Genomic DNA, 22,202 nt, shown 5'->3' on the forward strand with positions numbered 1-22,202 from the left:
CACCGCTGAATTGAAATATCGACAATCGATAATGCTGTTTCTGTGCTGTTCGTCTGTTGGTGTTGTACTTTGTAATACTCATTTACATTCTGTCATTTCATCCGATATTGCTGTCTTTGTGCATTGTTGTTATTTAATATTGTTTCCGAGCTACTTTTCTTTGTGTTAATGTTTGAATTTTTTATTTAATTTGCTTTAGTGACTTTTTTATGACAGTGTTTCCAACAACGAAATTTGTGAGTTACTGGAGAATACTAGTGATACAGAGTATTTTGGTGAAAGCAGTTGCAGTTCGTTGATACAATGATTGAAAGTGAAAGCAGAATGGAAAATACACAATACGTTCAAACGATTGCACCTGAAACACTACAGCCGTTACCACATCCATATCATGAGGTGCCTGGACCACAGCATTCGCCGCCAGTGGAATCTTCTGCAAGTGAATATTTCAATTTGGTTCTCACTGCAGCATTAATTAAAAAAAACTGCCGCCGAAACAAAAACAACTGCTCAATTAGCTAATTTTTATCTACACATTGTGCTAATTTGTCCAGCCCATACAAAACGTGGTAGTCTGTCACAATAGCTGAGGTAAGAAGTTTTATAGCATGCTTACTGAATTGAGACTCAACATAAGACCTACATTTTTATACTGGAGTACAAAAAACATCTAAGGCCTTCCACAGTTTGGCAAAACGTATTCTGTTACGAAAAACAAGTGTTAGATGACACAGAACTACATACATCCAGCAGACTAATGTACAGTACGATTATTATAATTATTCTCCATTTCATTTTTCTTATGCCATTTATTCACAAATTTGTATACATTTTGTGAACATTAGTGAGCTTTCTGGAAATAAAGAGTACTGTTAATTACATGGAAACAAAATCAAATTTACATAATTTTTTAAAATAATTTTTTTCTTCCCTTAAAACAATTTAACAAGAAGTAGTGTGGCAATCTGCAAACTAAAGTGAAAAAGTATGACAATCTGGGCGTGCCATAATAAACTCCATACTTTTGTGGGTAAGTGGTATTTTTTTCATATTTTTAACCTGAGTGCAGTATGATATAACGGTGTGGAATATAAAAACAAATTCAATTTTTAGCATTCACCACTCATGCTCAAATTGGATGACTGCAAAATGTTTAAAACTACCTACTGGGAGCCAGAATAGTAAAACACCAGTAAAATAGTAAAGATTCCACAAACATCCTCTAGCAGTCTTTCAAAATTGCTGATCTTGTAATAGGGAAAGCAGAAGGGACCCTGACTCCAGGAACTTCAATTTTGTTTTTCCTCAACTGTTGGAATGGGGAAGAGGCATTGATATAAATCCAAAAAGAACCAAAACTCTACTGGACGTAGCATTCATGTCAGAAGCCGGCTGACACTGTGAGGCAACCTTTGCCAGTGGGGCAGGCTCTCATTACCACATATTACGAAACAGCCCACTCCTTGGATTCTGGCAGGTGGTGTACAAGGCATGTTTTTTAAGTAACTACCTTTCAAAATTAAAAAAAAAAAGACGGGCTAGGTTATCTCAATAATTTTATTTTTACATGAAAGACTGTACCTTAATCTACTTTTCTACATAATTTCCGTCAATATTTAGGCACTTGTGATAACGTTGAACCAGTTTTTGAATACCCTCCTCATAGAAGTCTGCCATCTCACTTCTTAACCACTGCGTCACCACTGTTTTGACTTCGTCATCATCTTGAAGACGCTTCAAGTGCAGGAACAGATGGTAGTCACTGAGCGCAAGATTGGGGCTGTACGGAGGATGATCTAGAGTTTCCCATTGAAAAGATGTGATGAGATCTTTGGTCTGATTCGCCACAGGCGGATGAACATTGTCTTGCAGCAATACAATGCCCTTGCTCAACTTGCCATGTCTTTTGTTCTGAATTGAACACGCGGATTGTGCAATATCAAAAAGTAAGCTGCTTCACTGATTGTCTCATTATGAGGCATTCCACAAGCAATACTCCTTTTCTGTCGCAAAAAACTGTGCACATGATTTTCGGGGCATAAATTGTTTGCTTAAACTTCACTTTTCTGGGTGAATCTGAATGCCGCCATTCCATGGACTGTTGCTTTGGTTTTGGTGTGACGTAGGCCACCCATGTTTCATCGACCATAACAATTTGGCTTAAGAAATCATCACCACCGACGTGGTACCACTCAAGGAAAGTCAATGCACTGTTTGAACATTTGGTTTTGTGCACATCCATCAACATTTTCGGTACCCAATGTGCACACAATTTTCGGTAATTCAAGTGCTCGGTCACAATTCCATACAAAACACTACGAGAAACATTAGGAAAGTCATCCCACAAGGAGGAAATCATAAAGTGTTTGTTTTCTCTCACCTTATTGTCCACTTCCTGCGCCAAACTTTCATTAACGACCAAAGGACGCCCACTCCGTTGTTCATCATGCACATTTGTGCGGTAATCTTAAAAGCTCTCACTCACTATCCTACCATTCCACCATTCCATCACTCATAATGTTTTCTCCATCAACTGCACAGATCTCACGATGAATATTGATCGCTTTTAAGTCTTTAGCACTAAGAAATCTTACAACAGCCTGTACTTCACAGTCGGAGGGACTCACGATTATCGGAGGCATCTTAAACACTCAGTGCACAATGTAAACAAGGAAGAATCAGACTGTAGTCATGTGATGGCGTCAGTGCATAGACAACAGACGTAGGTACCCAGTGTGCATGCGCAGTGCTGTGGCCGCGGTGTGCCAAAACGGTACTTACTTTAAAAAACACTGGATGAGCTAGAGATGACCTTGGAAATAAGTCTGAGAAATAAGTCGCACCATTCAGTACTTAAACTACATGTCAGTAACATCCACTTACAGATACATGCGCAAAGTCTAATTGAAACCTTACAAAGTAACGGCAGTAAATCAAGTGACCAATTGAGATTCTGTTGCTTGAATTCAGTACTGCAACTGGCTATTGCTGACTCTGCAAAATGTGGAGGCTGATTCTGAAACAAGAGTTTTTGACAGTAGGGCATATCCTAATACTGATCGTGCTCTTCCAAAAAAATGTTGCTGTACATTGCACACATACCTATCATACATTATAGTTTGGTGAAAAAAGTTCAGTCCAGTAATTCATATCGCGCTAAATACATGCAGCACTCCTATTTTTTCCCCCTTCATGCAGAGCCTCTTGAAGTAAATGACTAGGATTTTTCAGAATTTCAACATAAATTGTTCTACAAAATAAAATACCTCAGTAAATGCAGCAATGAGTCACCAGGACAGGGAGTTTGACGAGCAGGATAGAGGATGGGGAAAGTTGCAGTACTGGCTTTGAGTAACAGTTGAGTAACAGAATCTGAACTGGTCAGTCACTACACTTCTGTTACTTTGTAAGATTTCGGTTTGAACATGCCACAATGATTTTACCAGGCTTGTTTCCAAGGCTACTCTTTAACTCTTCTAGTTCTCCTGATGCCAGCCGGGGTGCCCAAGCGGTTCTGGGCACTACAGTCTGGAACCGCACGACTGCTACGGTCGCAGGTTCAAATCCTGCCTCGCGCATGGATGTGCGTGATGTCCTTAGGTTAGTTAAGTTTATGTAGTTCTAAGTTCTAGGGGGCTGATGACCTCAGAAGTTAAGTGCTACAGTGCTCAGAGCCATTTTTTTTCTCCTGAAACTGATACACTACCTATCAGTGTCCGAGGAACAACCTGGAGCATAGTTGATAACTGGAACCAGCCTATCCGGTGTCTGATCACGTACAATGCCAGACACAACAGTTGTGTCATACGTAAAACACTGTATTTAAAAATACTGAGTATCTGAAAATACTGAATATATACTAGATGTAAGAGACACTCCTAAAACATTTTCAGGGTACTCTACTTAGACATATCACAGTTATAGAACTACTTTTATTTCAGTATTACCTGAACCAACAGATTCATTCAGTGTACTAAGCAGCTTCCACATCAAATAAGGACCGCTAAGCATAATGCCCATGAGAACAAGAACAGGCCAAGAAAATCGGGACTGGCCAGCAGCTGCTTCCTGCTGCTCTTCTACCCTCGATGCAGCTTGGAGCCATATATCATCTTGACTAGGATCACACTTCAGAACACCTGGAACATTGCTCATCTGTAACATTACAGCACTACAGCACTAAGCCTTATCTTTCTACAGGAAAACATTATTTTGTGCAGTGATTAACAAGTATTAGGCTACATATATGTGGTTGTAACAACTGAATTTTCAAAGGTTTGAAAAATAATGTGTCAAATACATACCTAATAAATAGAGGCATTTTTTATAAAGCCATTGGAGTGTGCGAAAAATTGTGAAAGCTGAGAACAGTTGACTAAAAACAGAACGTAGCCTCCCCATATTTTCTGCAACACTAAGTACAGCCCTGAATGAATTGTGTATTGCACCAAACGTTGATTCCAACATGAAAGTTACAGAACTGAATGCCTGGACCAAAGATTCTATAGACTGGAAAGCAGGCCGTGTACTTTCCTCTGCCAGGCGTATGAATCTATAAAAAAAAGAGGAGCAAGTGTTAGAAAATTAAGAAATCTGAAATGAAAAAAACTCTTTCTACTTACAAACATAAAAATATAGCAAACAGAACTACTACACATGAGAGACAGAATGTAGAACTGACCTGCTTTCCAATTCTGGTCTTTGTAGGTATCCTCCATACCTATTCATACCAACACCATATCCTCCATAACCATATCCACCTCCGTAACCCCCATATCCCGAGTAACCACCATAACCACCATAACCCCCATAGCTTCCATAGCTGGACAACCCTGAGTATCCTCCATATGAACCATAGGATGGATATGTACTTGATGTCATTGGTGCATAAGCTGACTGCCTGTAAGTGCGAGATGGAACAGGTGGAGGTTGTTGCTGCACATTTCTTGTAGGCAAATTAGATGGTATAGATGTAGAAGGTACTGGAGCCCTGCTGTTGTGAAAAAGAGATTTATCATTAATACTTACATGAACTGAATTTACAACCAAGTTTGTTGCAGTTAACAGAATATATTAATAGGGAAACTTTTAAAATAGGAAAAAAAACCTCTATATTTATTAACATTCTACTGCATACGTTATGTTCCCATGACTACGTCATTCTCAGAGTGGTTCAAATCTCTCGAGCATGTTCTTCCTACGTGATTCCATTCAACAAAAAATGACAATGGAATGCGAATTAAAGCTATGTTTATGGTTACTTAAAACTTTTTGTGCATCCTTTAACTGAATAATGAAACTTCCCCCTTGTTAGACGTAAAAGAGGTCCTGATGGTCTTAATCTTGGCAGGTTAAATAAATCGGTATATAAACAAATAAATAAACATTATATTTAAATTGGTGGCTGCTCAACTCTGATGAATATCCCTCCACAGAAGTGAACAAAACAAGTTTTAGTTTGTAAATTGAGTTGTTCAATGAAACCCAATTGAGCACCTGAGGTGCATTGTCATTTTGGAAAAGTTATCTGTATTGTATCTAAAATAAAGCTACAAAAATGAATTATTTATATGTCAGTACCAAAAAGTTTCTGAAATTGCTAGCCTGGTGTAACCACTGGTACGACCTATGTCAAGTGCATAATTAATGTGTTTATCTTAGCTGCCAAACAATGTATAATTTCTACACACTTTTACAAAAGACACACATGACTGCTTTTGCAACAAAGCTGTACTTCAACACAACAAAACCACGAAGCTTCAACCCAGCCTCCACTGTAAAAACGTGACATTTCCATCCAGTAACGACTTCTGAGTTTTAATGAAATAGTTTTGTTCATAATTTGTATCAATGAATTACCACACCGAAAATGTGTGTAGTCTGGTACTGTAGATAGATGTATAGCCTTTGATCATTATTGTTCAATACTTTGATATGCTGAAACCCCATAAATAATCCCTGGATGGCATTTGGTGAAGATGGTTTGCCCAGATGCCTTCCTCCACATTTACAACACCAGCTGACATCCTACTACAAAATAAGCAACTGTTGACACTGGATATGTGATGCAAGTGGGTTGCATGAGGTAGTTCGGTGCAGCAGTTAGAACAATACCTAATGTCACGTCAGCTGCTTTGAGTTTTCTCAGAAGTCATTCCTGATTAAGTTACTTTTCACTAATTTATCTCAACCATAGTATTAATGGGAGGCAACTTGAAACACCGAATTCTTCTACATTTACATCTATAATCTGTAAAGCACTGATCCCATTGTACCAGTTATTAGGGTTTCTTCTTGTTCCATTCACATATGGATCACAGGAAGAATGATTGCTTGGATGTCTTTGTGCATGCAGTAATTAGTCTAATCTTATCTTCAAGATCTCTATGTGAGTGATACATAGTGGGTTGTACTATATTCCTAGAGCAATCATTTAAAGCCAGGTCTTGAAGCTTTGGTAATAGGCTTTCTCAGGATAGTTGACACCTGCCTCCTTAGTCACGCTATTCTACAGTAGAGGGTCAAAGTGTGAATATTCAAACACTTCTTCCTGCTAAGTGAAATGGAGAAAATTGTGTCGTTCTCTTTGAATTTGATGTTGATGTGGTCTACAGTGGGCTTCTCGAGGCACCATTACTTCAAAGGCAGTTCCTCAGAAAGCTCCTCAAGTAGGTTTTTTTCACTATTTTTCGCCATTACAAAATATAGCAGAGGATCCAAGACTGCTACGCACAGCAAATGGTTAATTTTTTTACAGTATGTTCTGAAGATCCTGATATCAAACAACCTTGAAAATTTTCTTGGTATCTGTATCAGTTTTCAAGATACAGAGTTTCAAAGTTACCCTATTACTACACGTAAAATCTGATAGGCGGCGAAACATAAATAATGAATGGATTAGTGGATTTTATTGCAGATCTAGATTTCATCTAAAAGTGTGGCTATCATCAGTGCGTTACAAGTAGTCATGTAGACACAGCATAGTGCTATGGGACCAAACTGCTGAAGTCATCGATCCCTAGGCTTACACAATATTTAACCAAACTTAAACTAACTTACACTAAGGACAATATACACACACATGCCCGAGGACGGACTCGAACCTCCATGGGGGGAGCCGCGCGAACCGTGGCAAGACGCCTAAGACCACGCTGTTAAGTATCGCGGCACGACACATATTACGAACTAACTTTGGCATGTACGTGCATGAATCATTTTGACTGATGTTGAGTCTACATGACTACCTGCAAACCACTGATAATAGCTGCGCTGTTAGCTGAAATCTAGATCTGCAATAAAATATAGATGGCATTACGACCAAGGCTGACGTTCTTTCGTGTCCTGGATGACGTCGCGGTCATTGGGCGAATCATTCCAATACAATCGAACCTGATGACCTTTAGTTATGTTACAGCTGAAATATAACAATCACGGGTGAACCAGAGTGTCGACGTTATAGGAAAATCGTAAAGTTTTTCTCTCCAAAAAACAAGCTACAAAGAGAACACCAGAGCGTGTATTATTTGTGGATAACGTTCAAACGACACAGAGATGGAGCTAATCATCTTTTGAAGTCGTGCGACGGTCAAAATGTGTGTCCACAACAAACGCGCAGCAATACGGCGAAGGATCGACTTGTTCTGTGTGCTGAGATGTCGATAGTCAAATGCGCCAAACTATAAAATAGAGTGCAGGCCAACACAGGAACAGTCGGCGCTTCAAATGAAGTGCTTGCTTGGTAACTTGAGTCTTGAATGTGTGAGGTGATATTTAACAAATTGACCGCCGCGAGTCCGCCGTCGGACACAGCAGAGATCTAAGCCTGGCGCCATGTGCCCTACAGCGACCACACGCTCCACCATGTTCAGTACAGTATATAGGGCAGAACATTATTAATTTCTATTTCTAGAGTGATCTGATGTGGGTATACAGAAAATCGGGCACAATATATTGTCCACGTTTAGAACTGTTTTTTGTTAACAAGCCGTCGAATATAGTCAAACGATCTTTCACAAAAGCCAAACAATTCTGATGGCCGTAAGTAAAGGTTTAATGCCCGTTTAGTGCCCAGTCACTGGAACAAACTAGAAGTGGCATAGCAAAAGCAGAAAAGCTCAACTCCTTTCTCACACGCAAAGGAAAATACAGAAGAATTACCACAATTTAATCCTCGGACCACTGAAAAGATGTGGGAAATAAGTTTAAGTGTCAGTGGTGTTGAAAAACAGCTGAAATCGTTAAAACTGAACAAATCTCTAGGGGCCGATGGAATCCTTACTAACGAATTTGGGGCTGAGTTATTAACTATAATCTATCGTAGATTCCTCAAATAAAAAACCCGTGTCCAGTAGTTGGAAGAAAGCACAGGTCACACGCGTTACAAGAATAGTGGAAGTGATTCACACACCTACTGACCAATATCGTTGACAACGATTTATTGTAAAATATTACATATTCTGAGCTCAAACATAATGAGGTACCTCAAAGATTATAACTTCTACCATGCTAACAAGTATGAATTTTGAAGACATCTATCATATGAAACCCAACGCTCACTTTTTTCATACAACACACTGAAAACTTTGAACCAAGACACTCAGATATATGCAATGTTTCCTGATTTTCGAAAAGCATTTCACTCAGAACTAAATACGCGCCTATTCTCAAAAGCATGATCATATGGGACATCTAGCGAAATTTGTGAATGGGCTGAGATATATTGGTAGCGAGGACGTATCACGTCATCTTGGATGGAAAGTCACTGTCGGTTGCAGAAGTACTTGGGTGTGCCTCAGGGAAGTGTGTTGGGCCTCTTGCTGTTCACGTTGTTTATTAATGACCTTGCGGGATATATCAATAGTAACCTCAGACTTTTTGCATATAATTCAGTTATTTACAATGAAGTACCGCCGGAAAGAACCTCCATGAATGTTCATTCAAATCTTGATGAGACTTCAAAATTATGCGAAAACTGGCAACAAGCTTTAAATGTTCAGAAATGTAAAACTGTGCACTTCACAAACTTAAAAAAGTATTATCCTAAGACTATAGCACCAATCAGTCACAGTTGGAATCGGCCGACTCATACAAATATCTAGATGTAACACTTTGCGCGAATATGAAATGGAATGGAATGGTCAAGTCGTGGGTAAAGCAGGTGATAGACTTAATTTTATTAGTAGAATACCGGGGAAATAGAGAATACTGGGGAAATGCAGTCAGTCTACAAATGATGTTGCTTACAAATCACTGGTACGACCCATTCTGGAATACCGCTCAAGTGTGAGGGACCCGTACCAAATAATACCAAGAGGGGATATTGAACGTATACAGAGAAGGGCTGCACGAATGGTCATACGTTTGTATAGTAGGAGTGTGTCAGAGTTTGTGGAGAAACTGAAGAAAGACGTAAACTATTCCGTGACAGTTTCAAGAACCGGCATTAAATGACGATCTTAGGAATATATTACAACTCCCCCACGTACTGGCAAAGGGATCGTGACGATAAGATTAGATGAATTACATCACGCAAAAAGGCATTTAAACAACCATTCTTCCCACGCTACATACGTGAATGGAACGGTTAAAAACCCTAATATATGGTAGAATGAGACGCACCCTCTACCCTCTGCCTTGTACTTCACAATGATTTGCCGAATGTAGGAGTAGATCGAACGACAACGGAGCATGTGGTCGCTGGCGGACGCACGGCGTCTTTCGTGAAAAACCCTGCTACGTCCGCCGGCAGCCTCGCGGATTCGCTACCCATCGTTGGATGGTGATTGTATCGTATGCGAACTATGTGCATTGTATAGTGTTTGTGCTCTAAAAAACCTTTCAGACTGAAGATTAGAATTTCAATTTTATTTTACTCTGACGTGAGATATCGTGATATAGCGACACGCTGCTTTGGCGGAGCTGTCGTTTGTACTCAGGTGATTCATGTGAAACTGTTTCCGACGTGATTATGGCAGCACGACGGGAATTAACCGACTTTGAACGCGGAATCGTAGATGGAGCTAGACGCATTGAACATTACATTTCGGGGATCTATAAGAAATTCAATATTCCGAGATCCACAGTGTTAATAGCGTGCCGAGAACACCAAATTTCATGTATTTTCTTTCGCCACGGACAACGCAGTGGTCGATCGTCTTCACTTAACGACCGAGAGCAGCGCCGTTTGCGTAGCGCTGTGTGCTAAAAGACAAGCAATCCTGCGTGAAATTACGAAGGTGCGGCGAAATCTGGCGTTAATGTGCTACGGCAGCAGGCGAGTGCAGCGCCTCTCCTGGGCTCGTGACCAGATCGGTTGCACCCTATATGACTGGGAAATCTTGGCCTGGTCAGATGCGTCCCGACCTCAGTTGATACGAGCTGATGGTGTTTGAGTGTGGCGCAGACACCACGAATCCATGGACCCAGATTGTCAACAAGGCGCTTTGCAAGCTGGTGGTGACTCCACAATGGCGTGGCTGTGTTTACATGGAAAGAACTGGATCCTCTGGACCAACTGAACGGATCACTGACAAGAAATGGTTGTGTTCGACTACCTGGAGACCATTTGCAGCCAGCCATGGGCTTGGTATTTCCAACCAACGATCGAAATTCTATGAATGACAATGTGCCATGTCACCGGGTCACAATCGTTCGCAATAGGTTTAAAGAACATTTTGGGCAATTCGAGCGAATGATTTGGCAACCAAGATGGCCCGATATGAATCCCATAGAACATTTCGGGACATAATCGGGATGTCAGCTCGTTTACAAGATCATGCACCGGCAACACATTTGCATTATGGACGGCTAAAGAGGCAGCAAGGCTCAATATTTCTGCGGGGGGCTTCCAACGACACATTGCGTCAATGCCACGTCGAGTTGCTGCACTACGCTGTGGAAAAGCCTCCGTGTGCACTCACTCACTACATACTCCATCTGTTATGTAACGCCGCAAATGGAGTAATCATTCTGTGTCTATCGCAGCCATCTGTAATTTTTATAACCAGTGTAAAACTCCAGAATGAGATTTTCACTCTGCAGCGGAGTGTGCACAGTGAAAATCTCATTCTGGAAACATCCCCCAGGCTGTGGGTAAGCCAAGTCTCCGCAATATCCTTTCTTTCAGGAGTGCTAGTTCTGCAAGGTTTGCAGGAGAGCTTCTGTAATGTTTGGAAGGTAGGAGACGGATACTGGCAGAAGTAAAGCTGTGAGTACCGGGCGTGAGTCGTGCTTCGGTAGCTCAGATGATAGAGCACTTGCCCGCGAAAGGCAAAGGTCCTAGTTCGAGTCCCGGTCGGGCACACAGTTTTAATCTGCCAGGAATTTTCAGTGTAAAACTGTTACTGCGTCCATGTTTTCAGCCTGTTCCTTAAACCTCCATGAGCTCACACGACTAACAGCTTTGTAATGACAATTCTTCACATGGATGCTTCCATATATAGTCAATAAAGAGTAAAGGGTAAAATACAGGGAGCGAAAGGCTATTTACAATTTGTACAGAAAGCAGATGGCATTTATAAGAGTCGATGGACATGAAAGGGAAGCAGTAGTTGGGAAGGGAGTGAGACAAGGTTGTAGCCTCTCTCCTATGTTATTCAATCTGTATACTGAGCAAGCAGTAAAGGACACAAAAGAAAAGTTCGGAGTAGGCATTAAAATCCATGGAGAAGAAATAAAACTTTGAGGTTCGCCGATGACATTGTAATTCTGACAGAGACAGCATAGAACCTGGAAGAGCAGCTGAATGGAATGGACTGTGCCTTGAGAGGAGGATATACAATGACTTGGAACAGAAGTTGAACAGAATGGACAGTGTCTTGAAAGGAGGGTATAAGATGAACATCAACAAAAGTAAAATGAGGATAATGGAATGTAGTCGAATTAAGTCGGGTGGTGCTGAGGGAATTACATTAGGAAATGAGACACTTAAAGTAGTAAAGGAGTTTTGCTATTTGGGGAGAAAAATAACTGATGATGGTCGAAGTAGAGAGGATATAAAATGTAGACTTGCAATGGCAAGGAACGTGTTTCTAAAGAACAGAAATGTGTTAACATCGAGTATAGATGTAAGTGTCAGGAAGTCATTTCTGAAAGTATTCGTATGGAGTGTGGCCATGTATGGAAGTGAAATATGAACGATAAATAGTTTGGACAAGAAGAGAATAGAAGGTTTCAAAATGTTGTGCTACAGAAGAATGCTGAAGATTAGATGGGTAGATCACATAACTAATGAGGAGGTATTGAATAGAATTGGGGAGGAGTTTGTGGAACACTTGACTAGAAGAAGGGATCGATTGATAGGGCATATTCTGAGGCATCAAGGGATCACCAATTTAGTATTGGAGGGCAGCGTGGACGGTAAATATCGTAGAGGAAGACCAAGAGATGAATACATTAAGCAGATTCAGAAGGATGTCGGCTGCAGTAGGCACTGGGAGATGAGGAAGCTTGCACAGGATAGAGTAGCATGGAGAGCTGCATCAAACCAGTCTCAGGACTGAAGACCGCAACAACAACAACAAAGAGTAATTGACTACTTTCAATCATTACTATCATTAAGAGACGTGCACTGAGAATCGTTTCTGTTCTTGGACGATTACAACAGATTTATCAAGCTCTTACGTGCAATCCCCAACAGCCAAAATGCACATAGTAATGTCAACTAGTCTTTGAAATGTAATTTTCCAGTAACTTGCGTCCTTTTTATTTCCTTCTAATTTACAGTCATACGACGTTCAAAATCTTAATCGAATGATACTCGATGAAAATTTTCGATCACTCCATTACGGTCTGCGAGTGGTTCACTGATATTTCCGCAATATATTTAATAACTTTTTAAAATTGTGTAACCAACTACCGACGTATCTTCTCTTTTTGTATGGGTGGTGTAACACAACGAACAGCAACACTTGCAATTTTGCCTCACCCCATAGCACGAAGAACAGCAACACTTGCAATTTTGCCTCACACCATAGCACGAAGAACAGCAACACTTGCACTTTTGCCTCGCCCCATCTTCAAGTGTACGAACTGTGCAACTGAAATTAACCCCGCGGGCCACTTTTCTCTGTGGTGTGGATCGATCTTAAGAAAAACAGAGCTACTTCAGTTCCCCGCTTACTCCAGGCAATAACAACTATAACATTGAGCAAAATTTATTTCGAGATCTACAAATTGTTTCAAGTGTGAACTGAAAATATTTGGCTGCCATTGCAATTGTGCCTTTGCAGCAATTACGAAAACACGTTACGAGGGAACTACTTTATTTTTTTATCCGATAGTGTAACAGTTATCTTGTTCGTTTACGGGTCCGTTCACTCGGTCGAGGCCACAGCCGATAGGCTCGCACGAGCCGAAACCTATCATATAATTAGGTGGGCGGATATCGGTACATGATTGGTGTGGATAAAAAAACAAGTGTCTCGCTGGGTGATACAAAAACAATTTTTTTTAAAAAAAAGTGCCTGTGTATTTATTCGAAGAACCCAAGTTATTTTGTGTACCGCTGTGTTACAGTGCGTAGGACATGGTCATCGCTTCACGTCAGAAACGAAGTCAAAGCAGTTGGTCGCAGCTATGGCCCTCCACTACCAACTCATTCGTGTTCATCTGCTGAAAATAATATGGCCTGTAATACGAATGCGTGCGTATCTGTTATTTTGGACATGTCCGAAAGAACAGACACCACGCACTCGTGTAACTAATTCGCCTCTACGGTCAATGAATCCGCCACCTGCACAATTACGTTCGACCTCTTGCGGGAATCTCAAAGGAACGAGCATAGCGGACACGGACGTGGACTACGGACAAGTGGCGCAAGGTGGGAATGTGGTCGGACGAGAGGCGTACTGAGATAGTGTTTATCGCAATTTTGCGTGGACTTTGCCCGAGTGGCACAGAGGTTAACGCAACTGCCAAGTAAGCAGGAGAACCCGGGTTCGATTCCTGGCACACATTTTCACTCGTCGCCGCTGATTACGCATAAATTCCCAATGTAGCTGACACCAATAGTTCCTTCCCTTTCCTTTCTTCTCCTCTCCAGTTTCAACTTGCTTATTATTGTCAGTGTCTGCAGGGCCACAAAGTGATTTCTCTTATGGAATCGGTCAACTCTTACAAACAAATGTGTATAACAATTTGTTGGGATAAGAAATGGAACGATCACATAGGCTGCCTCGTTGGTAAAGCAGGTGGCAGAGTGCTGATCATTGGCAGAATAATAGATAAATCCAAACAGCCTACAATGAAAACTGCACACAAAACACTCGTGCGATTCATTATAGAGTATTGCGCAAATGTGATGAGCCCTTATTAACAAGCGACATTGAAAGGATACAAATGTGGACAGCACGAATGGTCACAAGTTTGTACGATCCATGGGAAAGTGTCACAACGATGCTGAAAGAACTGATCTAGCAGACACTTGAACATTTCTAGAATCTAGGAACGGACTACAACCCCGTACATACCACATCCACAGCGATCGCGAAGACAAGATTACACTAATTACTCCACGCACAGACAAGTTTAAGCAATCATGCCTCTCGCAATCCATACGGCAGTGGAACGGTTTAAAGCCCTAACAACTGATACAATGGGACGTATCCTTTTCTGTGCACTTCACAATGGTTTTCAGAGTATAGATGTACATGCAGATGGATTGCCAAGCAAAGGAAGAAATACATGTTGAATGTTCAGGACTAACTGAACGAAAAATTCGTGAAAGAGTCCCTCATAGTAAAAGAAACTAATGTGGTTGCAGAACAATGAATTTGTCCAAAGGAATCCTTTAATAGAGAGAGTTTAATGTCCTGTTGACGACGAAGTCATTAGAGACTAAGCATATTACCAGTTTGGGAACGATGGCAACGAAAATATTCACATCCTCTTACAGGAACCAACGTGACATATATATGGCAAGCCAATTTGTATGTGACTAATATGGAAAAATCAATTATGACAAAAGTCTACAAAAAACAGCAACGAACTCCATTAAAATTATCAGAAAAAAGAAAGTCTATATCTAGCAGAATGTGGGGTAGAAGATTTAATTCATTTAACTTGTTCATAAGACTGAAAAACCAAGTTTGCCAACTATTTTGTACCGGTTTAACTTTCTGTAGACAAAGAACTTTAAATATTTCGGACTTTTTACACTTTCTTCAAACCTCAGATTCTTGTTCTCCTAGCGGTTTGGCGCCTATTATCTTTTTGAAAGAAAACAAAATTCTCTACAAATCTGAACACTAAAACTTTTTGCTGCATCTGAAACCAACGGTTCTTACAAGTAAAAAAAATAAAATAAAAATAAAAATAAAAATAAATAAAGTTTGTGCAAAATGGCAAAACACCAAGTTTTTGAGCACTTTTATTTTATATAGTAGAAATATTCACTGATGAGCCAAAACTTTGTTACCACTGCACACGGCGAGTTGGACGCCTCCTGGTGGCGTTACGGGCACGTGTCGTGATAACAAAAGTATAAGCGGAGCATACACGGATGGGAGTTGCCCGAGCGAAGAATGGGTTTCAAATGGGGAAATCCATTGAGATATCAACTTTGACAAATGGTAGATCATTATTACGCAGAGCCTGTGAACGAGTACCTCGAAAACGACGAAGCTGTTCTAACGTTCAAGTGCTATTGTTGGTTGGTTGGTTGGTTTGGTTTGGGTGAGGGGACCGAACAGCGAGGTCATCGGTCCCATCGGATTAGAGAAGGATGGACGAGGAGATCGGTCGTGCCCTTTCAGAGGAACCATCCAGGCATTTGCCTGAAGCAGTTTAGGAAACTTGCGGAAAACCTAACTCAGGATGGCCGGACGCGGGTCTGAACCGTCGTCCTCTCGAACGCGAGTCCTGTGTGCTAACCACTGCTCCACCTCGCACGGTGTGCTATTGTCGTTAACATCTACCGAAAGAGGTAGGGCAGTGAAACCACCGCTTGGCGCTAAATGGACAGATGGTGGCGTCTCTGCCGAAAGAGCACAATGCTAGTGCACGCGTGTTTTGCTGGACACCGTTCATCGCACACTGTTGCAGATCGAGATCCGCAGCACACCACCCCTAAGTGTTCACATGTTGACCCAACGACATTGTTAATTACGATTGCAAAGGGCACGCGACCGTCGGAATTCGATCGTCGATCAATGGAAACGGGTGAACCACATTTTTGCTACATCAGGTCGATGGTCGTCTTCACAAAGGCTGTCATCAAGATGAACGGTGGCTCGAACCGTGCAGTGCGCTACAGACGCAAGCTGCTGGTAGTGGCATTGTGCTATGAGAGACATTCTCCTGCGCATGCAAGGGACCTGGGACCTGAGGTGGTCACGGAAAAAAAAAAACGCCGCATCTCTCATGCTTGGTGTCTTCCCCGACACTGATGTTAACTTTCAGCAGCATGGAACCAACATGGTCGCTATCGGGCGCTATCACGGAGTACGCAAATCAACGGCCCGCTATTTGCACGAATTATATGACCTGTGCGTAGACATTTAATGCTACATAGCTCCACAAACCTACCAACAAGCTAATGGATTCCTGACACACAGAATTAGTGATGTATTTCGTCCCGAAGATGGGCAAACAAGCTATGTACGCAGGTGGTCACAATGTTTTGGCTCATCAGTATATGTTATACATTGGAACTGAACATCTCACTTTGCCGGACGGTCAGTACATACAAGGTGGCCAGACACAGTCTCAAAAGCTTGTAACAGTGTTCCAGGATAGGTTGTGCTGAGAAATCGTTGTTAAGAAAAAAAATCGATATGTTGCGCTGTTTCAGAGTTAATTAGCACTGAAGTTAGCCAGTCAGGCCCTTGCGCGACAAATTCAAGCGGGCTGCCAGATACAAGACGACGACGATGATGATTGGTTTGTGGGGCGCTCAACTGCACGGTTATCAGCGCCCGCAAGAATTTCAAATCATTACACAGTCCAATCTCACCACTTTTAAGAATGCTGATGAAATGATGAGGACGACACAAACACCCAGTCCCGGGCAGAGAAAATCCCCAACCCGGCCAGAATCGAATCCGGGACCCTGTGATCCAGAGGCAGCAACGCTAGCCACTAGACCACGAGCTATGGACTGCCAGATACAGTTAGTGACATCTGATAACAGCGCACGAGGCTACTCAGTCTTAAGCCCAGGTTCGATCCTTACTAACACCTCATGTGCATGTTTGTATAGCTCTCTTGTTCGCTTTTAAGAAAGTGAAAGAGCACGTTTGACGACACAGTCTCTGCAGTGTCGCTTGAATTTGCATGCGCTACGGCCTGGTTGGATACACCAACTTCGGTAACGGAGCAATGAAAACACCATTGAGCGTTCACGTGAAATGATTCTCTTAGACGGACGATTAACTACTGATGAAGTGGCACATCGTCTACAAATTAGTCACTGATCTGCCTAAGAAATCATCCACAACAGAGTTGGGTTTCATAAAGTTTGTGCAAGATGGGTCCCAAATAACTCACATAGTTGCATAAACAAACGTACTTGGACATCTGCAAAAAATATTCGGATTGCTATCGTAACGAAGGGGTCAACTTCTTAGACAGTATCATTACTGGTAACGAAACATGGATCCATTATTACGAGCCGGAGAGTAAACGGCAGAGTATGGAATGGAAAAATCCAAATTCGCCGTGCAAGAAAAAGTTCAACACCCAATCGTCCGCAGGAAAACTGATGCTTACGGTTTTTTGGGACGCACAAGGTCCAGTACTGGAACATTATGGGGAAAGTGGCAAACAATAAACAACGTACGTTATAGTGAGATGCTTACTGCCAGGCTAAAGCCGAGGATTGCTGTCAAAAGGTGGTGTATTGTTGCACGACAATGCCCGTCCGCATACTGCTGGCCACACTGCTGAAACGCTCCAGAAACTCAAGTTTGAAGTACTGGATCATCCTCCATATAGCCCCGATCTTGCCCCTCCTGACTATCACTTGTTTGGTCCACTCAAACAGGCATGAAGGGGCCGTCGATTTGCCTCTGACGAAGCAGTGAAAGAAACGGTGCATTCCTGGCTCGCAGCTCATCCGATAACCTTTTATGAGGGCACCAGGAAGCTTTTGGTGCTCCTGTTCGTCTGTCTAATAGAATCATTTCACGTGAACGCTCAATGGTTTCTTCATTTGTGATAATAAACGGTCGCTCTTTCATCATGTCTAACACTTGTGCGACCATATCGGAATTTTTCAATCCATTCGTAGATACTCCGTTGTGGCAAAACACTATTCCCGTACTGTACCGAAAGTCTACGATGTATTCCCGATATTTCATTACTGTACATTAAAGATTTTTTAGTGTTACGATTTCTTCCGTAACTGCATATGAACAACAATGAGCAAATGATGTTTATATATAATAATGATTTAGGGTTGAACTGCAGTTGAGCTTAACTACGACTAGTGACGTGTGAATCACAATAAATGGATGCCCGGGAATCACCTGATTGCACACAAAGTATGTAACTGAATACCGCATAGTGAAATGTTCTAGAACGTATTTTATACTATATAAACAGAAACTTGAAATAACAGTGTCCAAAAACTTGGTACTTTGCCACTTTGCACAAAATTTCAAAACCTGCGTACGGAAAAAAGTGGTAGTAATCAAATTTGTAGAGAATTTTATGCTCTTTTGAATAGGAAATACACGGCAAAGTGCTTAGACCACAGGAACTGATTTATTGAAAAAACCAAAACTCCAAAATTTTCAAAGATTTTGACCAAAGAAAAGTATAAAGTAATTTTTGTTGGCAAAGCTTTGTTCTTCAATCTTTCCAATCATATGAACGAGTTGTAGAAATAATCTTCTACCCCACCTTTTGCAAAGTACGAGGGATGATCCGAAAAGTAACGCGCAATAATTTTTCTCTCTCGTGGTATTGCAACTAGAGTGCTGAAATTTCACAAGGATATAATTTGAAGTGTGTACTACAGATGGTACTTTGTTTTCATGTGCAGCTCTAGCGAGAGAGTGCTAGAATACGAAACAGACATGATGCGCATTTTACTGTCGGCAACTTCTGAAGAACAGCGAAATGTATTTCAGTATTTGTGGGCTAAAGGGCATCAACGGAGTGAAATTCCCAGAGACATGCGTGGCATGTATGAAGACGACTCTATGGAAGGTAGCAATGTCTCCAGGTGGTGTGCATTCTTCCAGGAGAGCCGAGTAGGCTTTAGTGATACGCCACTCTCCGGGTGCCCTGTAACTGTTGCAACCCCGCAAAATGTCGGACCATTGAGGCAGCAATTCTGAACGACCGGCGTGTGCAACTTTTTAGCAGCAGTTCAACATTTCCTATGATGCGCTGTACTACACTGTTCACAACGCATTGAAATTTCGTAAAATTAATGCTCGCTGGGTTCCTGAGAACATGAGGGCCAGTAAATGATAATGAGGTTGGATCACTTAACGTGTTACATCGCAGATAGGCATGACTTTCTGAAAGGATTCCTAACTGGTGATGAGTCTTGGGCGTACTACTACATGCCCGAAACCAAGCGAGCATCTGAGTCGAAACATACTAGTTTCCCTGTACGAAAAAAATTGAAAGTGACTGGATATGCTAGGTAAGCGCTTGTGACAGTGTTCTGGGATATGAAGTTGTATTATTGGTGGACTCCGCTGAGCATACGACCACTGTGAATAATGCAGCCTATATTAAAAAACTTTGTTAAAGTTGCGTCGTGCCCATTGTGACAAACTCCATAACATTAATGCTGACGGTGTCAAACTTTTCACCGATAATGCTCGCCTCCATTGTGGTGCTCCTGTTCGTCAGAAAATCATCAAATTTGAGTGGGAGGTGATCCAGCATCCATCATACAGTCCATGCACCGTTGGACTTTCATTTGTTTCGTACCTTGAAGAAATTCCTGGCTAGCCAATGCTTTGCGACAGTTCTAAAAGTGAAATTAGCAGTCCGCAGATTGTTATAATCGAACCAAATGGACTTCTAAGAACAGGGCATACTGCAACTGGTGCCACGGTGGTAGAAATGTGCTGAGAACGTTGGTGACTATGTAGAAAAGTAGGTAAATTATGTAAATTCATTTGTGGTTTTTTTTGTTTTGTCATCTATTAAACTTTTTGATAATAAAATTATTGTGCATTACCTTCCGAACTTCCATCGTATATCTACTATTTCACTGGACTAACAGGTTTAATCGATTTACGGAACTACAGATAATTTAAAAACTGGATAGCTGGACGGGGAACTGAACCACCCGTATGCGAATCCGGGCCACTTTGTCCTATAACAACGGAAGAAGTCTAATTGCTTGCAAAATTGGAAAATCGTCAGGGCAAGGATCTAAGACAGGACACAAAAAAAAAGCACGTAACATTTCCAAATCTGCCAACTTTTGAAACGGTCTACCAGTAAAACTCACGCGCGACAATAACAAAAAACTAACGATTTTCAACATACCCTGGCTTGACGAAAATAATAATACTTCTGGGCCACAAAATACAATAACTCATCCTTCAATGAAATATACATTCGTATATGAACATAACACGCAACAAGAAATCCATGTTAAACAGCGGCAGACATGGTGAATATTGGTTTGGAGCATATGTAACAGGACTTCCTTGATAAATTGAGCAGATATGCGATAATTGAATAAGGCTTTACACAATAAAACTTCTTTAACATTATACAGGCAGCAAACTTCCTTGCAAAAAGTCTTGAGAAAATGTGTTACGAAACAGCGATTATAACAAAAATACGCTCCAGAGATTCACTAGACGTGGATGATGTTAACTCTTGTTTTATTTCCCTATACAATGCTGAAAACACGTTCACATTCTGCATTGCGATGGGGTATGGTGAGAATAGAGTGCATTACTCTAGCAATTCGGTTATACTTAAGAAGCCCATCGCCTCCACGAATTCTTCATATTTATGCCCAACTGAATCACTTGCGGCAGCTTGATTTGCAGCTAAAGTGTCATTGAAGAGCTGTGAACTACCTCTGACACTCATTCAACGCCTCATCTGTAGTTTCATTCTCTTCCTTGCACAACATGATAGGAAACTTTTCCAACAAAAAACGAATAGAAGAAAACTGTGCATATTCAATTTTGTCCAACCTAAGAACTTGAGCATGCTTTAACACATCGTCCTTGACTGGAAACTTGTTAATGGTACAGTCACAGGCAGAACAAAAGTAGTTTCTCACTGATGAAAAGAAATTTACCTGTATCCTGGAGATCATTCAATGAAATCCAATTACTAACTCATCATCAGTTCTTTGATTCTAAATCAAGTTGTACTCACCTTCAAGCAATGAGGAGCTTTTGGGCTTAAAGAACTTGGTGAACAACTGCTTTAGCAAATCCATTAGAAATTCTAATAAAAAATGAATTTATGGTGAAGAAGTCTAAAGGGCAAAATTCTATTTGTCAAACACAGGAATAGTTACACGAAGGAAAGTGTAAAAGGCCTTGTTAACGTTTGAGAACAGGAACAAACAATTTTTCCTCGCGTGTTGTAGCAGAAGTCTTACTTTTTAGAATGGGTTTGTCACATTTGGAATTTAGAGGCATGTGTAATAGCAGAATAAAGAATACTCTTCTTCCGATACGCTTTGGATCCACTTTGTTCATCTCTAAGTATTCTGAAAGATGTCAAGCTTGTGGAAATGTTTTGGGTACATATTACCTTGTCCGTGAAGAAAGAAAAAGCAGATCCCACTGGTCCAGTAGTCTACCCAAACATCTGCCTGAAGACAACCACCTAGTAAATGCATGCTTCAGAATTTTTTTGCCTCTCTATTGTGCAAGTTCCTAAATTTTTGAAGGCGTTCTTATCTTCCGACAACCTTCTCTAAGAAATATATCAACAAGGATTTAACCCATTGTAAAAGGTAATCTTACAGCCACTTTTTCAGCTGCTAGATAGGACACAAAAATGGTGTTTCAGCAGTTCTGACGGAAGTTCAACAACGTATTGCCATCATATGTTACATTTTCCACCTGACCACTGCCAAATTTAAATCTGCAACTGATGTGGGCACTATCTTTTTAAATAAACCACCAGCAACAGACACTCGGCCCTAATCACGCCACGGACAACATTTCCCGACAGGGCAAAAAAGGTGTTGATGTTCTTGTTACTTTCCTTTTATTTAACATAACTTACGTGTTTACCGCACTTCATATGATTACTTAAAT

At 41.1% G+C, this 22,202-nt stretch overlaps 1 protein-coding gene across 5 annotated transcripts in view; it reads right to left on the reverse strand.

Moving 5' to 3' along the window:
- LOC126277884 (peroxisomal membrane protein PEX13) overlaps positions 1-22,202 on the reverse strand; it is a 98,071-nt gene that overhangs the window by 21,650 nt on the left and 54,219 nt on the right. For 3 of the 5 annotated variants that reach the window (XM_049977416.1, XM_049977419.1, XM_049977418.1), the window contains exons 2-4: positions 4,682-4,993; positions 4,305-4,552; positions 3,948-4,139 (exon numbers count right to left, since the gene is read on the reverse strand). In XM_049977416.1, the coding sequence (XP_049833373.1) occupies positions 3,948-4,139; positions 4,305-4,552; positions 4,682-4,993 (752 nt within the window). The remainder of the gene's footprint in view (positions 1-3,947; positions 4,140-4,304; positions 4,553-4,681; positions 4,994-22,202) is intronic. The other 2 variants (XM_049977417.1, XM_049977420.1) reach the window with 1 other exon arrangement.

Source organism: Schistocerca gregaria, chromosome 6, assembly GCF_023897955.1.
Source record: "Schistocerca gregaria isolate iqSchGreg1 chromosome 6, iqSchGreg1.2, whole genome shotgun sequence".
NCBI lineage: Eukaryota > Metazoa > Arthropoda > Insecta > Orthoptera > Acrididae > Schistocerca > Schistocerca gregaria.